The sequence below is a fragment of the Thalassophryne amazonica genome, chromosome 15, assembly GCF_902500255.1.
Source record: "Thalassophryne amazonica chromosome 15, fThaAma1.1, whole genome shotgun sequence".
Taxonomy (NCBI): Eukaryota; Metazoa; Chordata; class Actinopteri; order Batrachoidiformes; family Batrachoididae; genus Thalassophryne; species Thalassophryne amazonica.
Genome location: NC_047117.1, coordinates 6,279,641 through 6,289,640, shown reverse-complemented (window position 1 = coordinate 6,289,640; position 10,000 = coordinate 6,279,641). Strand labels below are relative to the sequence as shown.

Genomic DNA, 10,000 nt, shown 5'->3' with positions numbered 1-10,000 from the left:
CAAACTAAAGAAGCTTGAAAAACTTAAATTAAATAACTTGACTAACTAATAACACCAAAACCTTTAAATTAAATTGGTTAAAATGAATTAACAGTGTAGAGGACAAAGCAAATTAAGTTAAGTTAAATTAAATTAAGTTTACAAAACCACTTAATTAATTAGGAGCCGTGAATTCTGCTCCCAGAGCACCGTAGCCCAGGCGCGTGCCTCTCCTCGAAGCAAGTTTATTACGTAAGCCACCCGGCTGGCGTCTGAATCGTACATGATGGGACGTTGTGAAAAGACGAGCGAGCACTGCATTAAGAAGTCCGCGCACGTCTCAACACTGCCTCCGTACGGCTCCGGAGGGCTTATGTAAGCTTCAGGGGATGGTGGGGGGGTTCGTTGAACGACCAGCGGAATGTCTGTCTCAGGCCTCCGGTCAGCGGGAGGAGGTGCTGCAGCAGCGCCCTGAGCCTGCGCTTCCACCCGGGCGGTGAGAGCCTCCATCCTCCGATTGAGAATCACATTCTGCTCGGTGACTAAGTCCAGCCGAGTAGTGAAAGCGATCAAGATTTGCTGCAGCTCACCCAACACGCCTCCTGCTGACGCCTGTTCACCTCGCTCTTCCATTGGCTGTTCAAGCGATGGTTGATGGTTGTGAAAGTGTAGGAACACGGACCCACAACAGGGGGCGCGAAATGAACGGACAATGGAAAAGCCAAACAGTAACAATTTAATGTTGTGAAATGCACAACGGGATACAGACAAACACAGTTTTGGTACCACAGACAATTAAATGTTGAGTGACGTGTGGGCAGGCTTGAGGATAGGAGATGTCCGTCTAGAACCGAGCCGGATCCCACACAGCCTTCACCGCCAACGGATCTGAAGAACACCGGAGCCGCCAAGTCCTGGAGCCCCAGGTGGCCCCCAGGTGGCCACCGTCTCCAGCTGTCAGACCGGGTACTGCTGGCAGAGAACAGAAACAGTATTGATGAGTGTGAGTTCGCACACTCAGTAATTCCACCGTCTGTGTTCTTTTGGGAGGGAGCACCTCCACCTCCAATCACACACTCGTGCAGCTCCTGTCTAACCACTTATCTGGTTGGAGTGTGAAGCGAAGCCGTCGCTGATCACACCAGACGCCAACTCCCAGATAAGGCAACACCACAGGAAAACGGCTGCAAAAAGAGCTCAGATTATTTGTCAGAGTTGACTACAGCTGAGAAGTTACCTCCAAGGTAGCTGATTTCTTGGCCGGGAGGTGGAGTTGCAGTCCGGCCTTTATGGTGGTGGTGGTATGATGTGAATGAGTGACAGCTGGTGCTGATGAGGGGTGACAGCTGTCACTCCTGGTTGCTATGACGCCCTCCTGTGCTTGAAGCCCGCACATCAAGCAGGGCGCCATCTGGTGGTGGTGGGCCAGCAGTACCTCCTCTCTCTCTCTATATATATATATATATATATACACAACCCCTGGCAAAAATTATGGAATCACTGGCCTCGGAGGATGTTCATTCAGTTGTTTAATTTTGTAGAAAAAAAGTAGATCACAGACATGACACAAAACTAAAGTCATTTCAAATTGCAACTTTCTGGCTTTAAGAAACACTATAAGAAATCAGGAAAAAAATTGTGGCAGTCAGTAACTGTTACTTTTTTAGACCAAGCAGAGGGAAAAAAATATGGAATCACTCAATTCTGAGGAAAAAATTATGGAATCATGAAAAACAAAAGTATTTTGTTGCACCACCTCTGGCTTTTATAACAGCTTGCAGTCTCTGAGGCATGGACTTAATGAGTGACAAACAGTACTCTTCATCAATCTGGCTCCAACTTTCTCTGATTGCTGTTGCCAGATCAGCTTTGCAGGTTGGAGCCTTGTCATGGACCATTTTCTTCAACTTCCACCAAAGATTTTCAATTGGATTAAGATCCGGACTATTTGCAGGCCATGACATTGACCCTATGTGTCTTTTTGCAAGGAATGTTTTCACAGTTTTTGCTGTATGGCAAGATGCATTATCATCTTGAAAAATGATTTCGTCATCCCCAAACATCCTTTCAATTGATGGGATAAGAAAAGTGTCCAAAATATCAACGTAAACTTGTGCATTTATTGATGGTGTAATGACAGCCATCTCCCCAGTGCCTTTACCTGACATGCAGCCCCATATCATCAATGACTGTGGAAATTTACATGTTCTCTTCAGGCAGTCATCTTTATAAATCTCATTGGAAAGGCACCAAACAAAAGTTCCAGCATCATCACCTTGCCCAATGCAGAGTCGAGATTCATCACTGAATATGACTTTCATCCAGTCATCCACAGTCCACGATTGCTTTTCCTTAGCCCATTGTAACCTTGTTTTTTTTTCTGTTTAGGTGTTAATGATGGCTTTCGTTTAGCTTTTCTGTATGTAAATCCCATTTCCTTTAGGCGGTTTCTTACACTTCAGTCACAGACGTTGACTCCAGTTTCCTCCCATTCGTTCCTCATTTGTTTTGTTGTGCATTTTCGATTTTTGAGACATATTGCTTTAAGTTTTCTGTCTTGACGCTTTGATGTCTTCCTTGGTCTACCAGTATGTTTGCCTTTAACAACCTTCCCATGTTGTTTGTATTTGGTCCAGAGTTTAGACACAGCTGACTGTGAACAACCAACATCTTTTGCAACATTGCGTGATGATTTACCCTCTTTTAAGAGTTTGATAATCCTCTCCTTTGTTTCAACTGACATCTCTCGTGTTGGAGCCATGATTCATGTCAGTCCACTTGGTGCAACAGCTCTCCAAGGTGTGATCACTCCTTTTTAGATGTAGACTAACGAGCAGATCTGATATGATGCAGGTGTTAGTTTTGGGGATGAAAATTTACAGGGTGATTCCATAATTTATTCCTCAGAATTGAGTGAGTCCATATTTTTTTTCCGTCTGCTTGGTCTAAAAAAGTAACCGTTACTGACTGCCACAATTTTATTTCTTGATTTCTTATAGTGTTTCTTAAAGCCAGAAAGTTGCCATTTGAAATGACTTTAGTTTTGTGTCATGTCTGTGATCTGCTTTTTTTCTACAAATTTAAACAACTGAATGAACATCCTCTGAGGTCGGTGATTCCATAATTATTGCCAGGGGTTGTATATATGTATATAAATGTTTGGTGATGTTTTTAGGAGCCGCACTGTGCTGAAAACAGCAGCTCGGTTCAGCAGCGCAGATCCGTGTAACTTTCAACACTAATATTTAGGAATGTGTGTGTGTCAGAGTAAGTTTAATACTTTCCTGACATGATTTAATGTTAATTAATTTTACTGGCTCGGTATCCAGGTCAGAACGGCATTTTAACATGTATTTTGCAAGTGTTTTCCTGAGTGTGTTCTGTCGTGAATCCCCATTGAAAATACATTAACATCTGTGGACTTCATCAATATTTTGTGCGGTTAGGAGGAGTCATGTTGCTGTCCATGAAGGGACGTTGGCGTTTAGTGTGCAGCATTTGGAGTGCGGATTCTAGTAGTCATACAGGGGTGGCCAAGTTCAGTCCTCGAGAGCCACCTTCCTGATGCTATTAGTTGTCTCCCTGCTCCAGCACACCTGAATCCAATAAAAGACTCATTAAAAGTCTGCTAACGAGTCTTTCATTGGATTCAGGTGTGTTGGAGCAGGGAGACAACTAAGAGTGTCAGGAAGGTGGCTCTCGAGGACCGAACTTGGCCACCCCTGATTATATAATCGTTGTTGGTGCCTCTGGCAATGAATCTCAAAACGAGGCTCATCTTCCCCCCAACCAGTGACGTCACCCGCCTGACCTGCATAAATGGCAGCAGCCAGTCGATGTCAAAGCCTCTCTGACCACGACTAAAACAAGGTTTGCTGCAGATGTTTTATGGTCTTTAGTGTTTCTTGAACTATCAAAAGGATGCATTTTTTGTGTTTATTCATGCTATAAATAATCCGTGGGTGTTTCTGTTCCCCTTTAACCTGTGCAGGACCTCATGTAGCTGATAAAAGTAAAATAAACCAGAGTGAGTCTTAAAAAAAAAGCAGAAGATCCAGTTGTTGTATTTTGACTTGATAGCAACAACCAGCCTCACATATGTATGTAATATAGATGTGTATGCATTGAATAATTCCCTCTGGTCCCCTCTGCTCCCAGGGTAATGATTACACAGCAGATGCTATCCCAGTGCTATCCCAACAGAGTAAAATTTACTCTGCTGGGATAGCATTTGATCCCAGTCCAAATACAGTGAAATATACTTTATCACAGAGCTCTAGCATGACACATGCACAGTGGAGGCAGGATGGAAAATTGTTTACGGGGCGGACCGTTCAGTCTGCGACAACTGTCGAGCTGATTCACTCTATGATAGACTGTAATTTACTCTGTGTAGACTGGGATTAAATGCTGTCCCAGCAGAGTAGATTTTACTGTGTAGAGAATAACCCTGTTGTGTCTGATAATTTGTGGACGTTCATGCTGGTTATACGGTCGCAAATAGAGCTTTTTTGGTAAAAAGGGGTTTTACGGCTTTGCTAATGCATCGCCGTAAAATGGTTATTTGCGACCGTATAGCAGCATGAACGTCCGCAAATCATCAGACACAAGGGGGTTATTCCCATTCTAATTCAGTTCCATCGTTTGCATGGTTTATTTTCCTGTAGGTAATTCGGTCGGTGAGGCTTACCGTCAAGCATTGCCCCAACAGCGGTTAGGGCACAGAGTAATCCATCAAATGTGAAAATCCATCAAATCCATCAAATGTGAAACGGTAATTCTATATCCAAATCCACATCAATACTTTTGTATGGTATCTAAAATTCACTCATTTTGGCGACGGCGGTGGTACACGACTTTATCTCGCTCTCAGCTAACAACGGTAACACCTAGCAGCATTTTGTATAGGGGTCAAAAGTTAAAGTTGCTCCAATTTTGGTAAAATGTGATGCAAATTATTGGTTGAGCTAATAGAATTAATAAATGGGATAATGTTGACAGTGTTGAATGTTTGGTCTCCAAAGTAAAGGTCAAACAAGGTCTACATCTATTCGATTCTATGACATCTGACATATGTTACCCCGTAACATGATAAGTAAGGATGATACATGGTCCAAACTATTCCTTTTTAGAACTGTGTTAACTCAACTAGTAATTTGCATCATGTTTTACCAAAATTGGAGCAACTTTAACTTTTGACCCCTGTACAAAATGAAACTGACCTTTGTCACCATTCTTGCTGTTTTTATCCTGTAACTCCATAGAATTCAGTCACAGATTGTCCAAACGACACCTTTTTGGAATCTTTATGATCAGGCAAATAATGTGGAATATTTTTCAATATTATTGGAGCATCTTTTAATTTTGACCTCTGTGTAATTCTTCAATTGACCCCTACCTGACCACCAATTGAAAAGTCAAGTGGCCAATCGTTTTTTTCAAAAGAGGATTGTCTGAAGAGTATTTCTGCCAAATTTGATGCTTTTGTCACCATTCGCAGGATTCCCCTCTAAATATTCTCTTATCTGCTGCACTAGTAGGGATGGTGCCTCGCTTTCTCCAAACATGACGCTGGCATTCACACCAAAGAGTTCAATCTTTGTCTCATCAGACCAGAGAATTTTGTTTCTCATGGTCTGAGAGTCCTTCAGGTGCCTTTTGGTAAACTCCAGGTGGGCTGCCATGTGCCTTTTAGGAGTGACTTCCGTCTGGTCACTCTACCATACAGACTCCAGCGGGAACTGTCCATGGTGCTGAACCTTGGTATTTTTTATTTTTTTTTTCCTCAGAGCGGAAGGTGGCTGTGCCAGCTGCAAGACGTGCTTGTCTGTGTGCTATAGCCGTGCATATAGGAGGACATATTATGCAACACAAAATGATGCAGTTTGTCCACAATGCACCCCAACATATTTCCCTCATAGACACATGTAATAATATGGACTGTGCCGAGTTTGTTACACCCTCACTGTTGGGTTTGTTTGACTAGGGTGAGTGCTCTGAGCTCAGCTGATGGCACAGGTTTTGACTGACTTGCAGAGGTGTTCTGTCCAAGTGGGAAACATATAAAATACAGATGATACTGATAACATGTGCTGCTGATTAAAAGGATGTTTTATATGTTGTTATTGTCCATTCGGCTGCTCCCGTTCTGTTTGGAGTCACCACAGCGGATACAGCCAGATCCGCATCTGTATTTGGCACAAGTTTTACACCGGATGCCCTTCCTGACGCAACTCCAGTTTTACCTGAAGAAACACACACAGCCGCTGGTGTTCCAAAGACGTCTCCCATAAAAGAATGTTTATATAAAGCTTTCTAATTGACATATTTCCAAAAATAAGTGTGTCTGTGGTGCAAACGACATCAGACCACTGAACAAACATCACCAATACAACTGTTTAACATAATCTTATTACTAATTGGTAGAGGTCAACTGTATGGATTTTTAAGGTACGATACCAATTATCGGGAAGGTTTGGAGGCCAATACTGATATATCAGGCTGATATTTGCCTGCAGTAAAATGTGTCAAAAAGGTGGCAAAATTTAGTAATAACACATTCTTAACCCAAATCTTTCTTTCAATGTTTTGCAGCATGTTTAATTCACAGAGGCTTTTAACATGACATTCACACAAAAAAGTGCAAGGAGCTATAAATAAAATAAACAGTTAAATAAATACAGCTGACACAGCTCCAGTCTGCACACTGCTAACTTCTGCTATATCAGTTTGTGTGACAGCAGCCTTCAGCACCGACAGGCTGAACTTGTGATGTCTAACAAATCGAGTAGTGCAGTGGGCGGGGCTTTGCTACAAACCAGAAAGCAGTGATTCATATTTTAAAAGAGTGGTTTGGGCTAATAGCCAATCAGTGCTTGAGGTCAGAGGCCATTCCCTCCATGTCCCTTTCTCACATATCAATGGGCCTTTGTAAAGTGTTTTATGTTATGTGCAGTTCATAAATAATGTTTGAAAGGTTAAAAACACATTAATATTGGATGCCCAGAGCATTTCTTCTTCAAAATTACATAAAAAAAATGTTGGCACCATAACCATGAACACAGGGGTGTGTGTTCATTCCAGCACTCTTCACTCTCTCCACCCAGGACTGTGTGCCCGCTCACGCCTCCAACAACCTGATAAAGTTTGCACACAACACTACAGTGGTACGCCTTTTCAGGGACAACAATGAGAGGAAGCTGAAGCAGGCTGGTCTGACTCCACAGTTGCTCAGGAACTTGTAGAAAAGCACCATCGAGAGCATTCTCTGCCAGGGCTGCACAGTGTGGTACAGCAGCTGCACAGCAGAGGACAGAAAATATCTCTCACACAGAGGCACAGAGGATTGTAGGAGCTGAGCTCCCGGACTTAGACTCTGTGCATGTTGAGCACTTGCAGAGGAAAGCACGGGCCATCTCCAAGGACAACAGCCACCCGGGACATTCCCTGTTTGCTCATCTGCCGTATGGGAAGAGGTACTGCACTCTAAGGACACAGACAAATAGGCTAAGGAACAGCTGTTGCCTCCATCACCCCCACAAACACGGACATTCAGTAACACATATCAACATGTGCAATAAATTATACAGTCTGTTTACATATCTAAAACTATCCTACCTCACGAAGCATTAAGCACCTTTTTTTGGTATTTTAATAAGGTCTTGTGTAACAGGGTCAATTATACAGCAGCAATGTGTGTATGTAAAATATGTTTTACAATAGTTATTGGTATAATTACACAAAATCTGTGTAACCTTTATTTTATTGTTATTCATTTATTTTAGTTAATACCTGACAGGTTGGGCCTCCAGGTCAGTATGTGGAACTTTAATATGCACCTGTCCCCTTACGGTCACCTTTTAATGTGACACTGCCCTCTATAAGTAGCGTTTTCGCACCTTTCCTCTCCCATTTTGTTACTGATGTCCGAGGGCGAGGTAAGTCATCTTGCAGTCAGGAGGGAATTTCTGTTTTAGCCTTGGTTAATTGCATTTTTTTAAGTTTATTGCAGTGGCGGCTGGCCCATAGGGTGCGCTCGGGCGCTGCCCTCCTAGATGTGGAGGGGAAAAGTCATAATATATATATATATTTAAAAAGTATTATCAATGTCAGTTTTATTTAATAGTATGTGCCTACATGTAATATGAATGATTAAAACAACACTTCCTCCAACTGACTCTCATTCAACAGTGCATTTCCACCGACAGAAGCAGAGAACGTATCATTCCTTGTCTTGGGCGCTCATTCAAAGCGCCCTTGAAGTTCAGCGAAATAACCAATTGTATGTAGTTGCTAGGGAAAATTAATAAATATTTGGCAAATCAACATTGACAAAATTAATGGCTTTGGGGCGCCGGAATTTTAGCCCTTGCTACAAAAATGCGGGAACGTTAGATTGCTACAGTCAGTGAAATACGTGACGCTACAGCTGCTGCTGTCAGTCAGTCAGGCAGGAAGAGATGATGGTGACGACGACGTTTGGGTTATATTTATTTATTTTTATTTTGTCTCCGTGTGTTTTGTTGGAGTAAGTTGAAGAACTCTTCGGAGGTTTAAAACGGGACAAAACTCATCAAATCAATGACACCAAAGTTTGGCGGGGATCCTTTTGGAGGTGCATGGAGGTGCGCACATCAGATCTTTCTCATGGTTTAATGACAATTGCACATCCCGGTTGGAGGAGAGTCGTTTGTCTGACTCGTTATAAACCGTGTCAGGCTTCATTCACACTGTCAGCGCGCACACGTCACGGAGGCTGCTGATCTGCGCTCTTTACTGCGGGGTGGAAAGGAGCGCATCCACCTCTGCCAGCTGCGGACTGACTCCTCTGGATCCACTTCAGCTCAGGTGACGAGCTGCTCGGATTTATTCCCGAATGTTGCTCCTGGTGTGGAAACGAAGATGAAAATTTAAGATAAAACGAATGAGTGATGTTTTTTGTTTGTTTTAGGGGGTCAAAGCTGTGATCTTTATTGGGACAGCAGACCAGTTATAACGGTAATAGGGGAGGCCGGGGCTGTTTGCAACAGTGTTCAAAGCTGCAGCCATGCTGATATTTTGATTTCACTTTACACATTATGAGGATCAGTTCACAGAAGTGAAATATTCTTTGGAGTGTTCCACACTCTAAAACAAATTATTTGCTCAGTTTAAAAACAAAACAAAACAAAACCCTAAAATAGCAATTTGCATGTTTTTTAAAGAAATTCTAACTCAGCCACTGAGTTCACACAAGACACTTATAGTCAGACAAACCCAAGTTTAGCAACGCATTTAATTAAGTGGTTTTGTATACTTAATTTGCTTTGTCCTCTACACTGTTAATTCATTTTAACCAATTTAATTTAAAGGTTTTGGTGTTATTAGTTAGTCAAGTTATTTAATTTAAGTTTTTCAAGCTTCATTAGTTTGTCTCCGTTCCACTCAGTAATGTTCATGCAAAATATTACCTTAATTTTCTCTCTCTCTCACACAAACACTTTCTCTCTCACACAAACACTTTCTCTCTCTCACACGAACACTTTCTCTCTCTCACACGAACACTTTCTCTCACACACACGAACACTCTCTCTCTCTCAGTCTCACAAACACTATCTCTCTCTCACACGAACACTTTCTCTCTCTCTCACACGAACACTTTCTCTCACACACACACACACACACACACGCACTCTCTCTCACACGAACACTTTCTCTCACTCTCACACACGCTCTCTCTCTCTCACACAAACACTTTCTCTCTCTCACACACACACACACACTCTCTCACACTCTCACATGAACACTTTCTTTCTCTCTCACACACATGCTCTCTCTCTCAGACGAACACTTTCTCTCTCTAACACGAACACTTTCTCTCTCTCTCTCTCTCTCACTCTCACACACACACACACTCTCTCTCACACTCTCACACACTCTGTCTCTCTCTCTCTCTCACACACACACTATCTCTCTCTCTCACACACACACACAAACACTTTCTCTCTCTCTCTCTCACTCACACACGCTCTCTCTTTCTCTC

At 42.5% G+C, this 10,000-nt stretch overlaps 1 protein-coding gene across 1 annotated transcript in view; it reads right to left on the bottom strand.

Moving 5' to 3' along the window:
- The window catches only part of LOC117525758 (B-cell receptor CD22-like), a 46,577-nt gene that overhangs the window by 11,935 nt on the left and 24,642 nt on the right, over nucleotides 1–10,000 (bottom strand). Inside the window, exons 8-9 of the mRNA XM_034187692.1 lie at nucleotides 7,311–7,394; nucleotides 2,721–2,724 (exon numbers count right to left, since the gene is read on the bottom strand). Coding sequence (XP_034043583.1) covers nucleotides 2,721–2,724; nucleotides 7,311–7,394 — 88 coding nt within the window. The remainder of the gene's footprint in view (nucleotides 1–2,720; nucleotides 2,725–7,310; nucleotides 7,395–10,000) is intronic.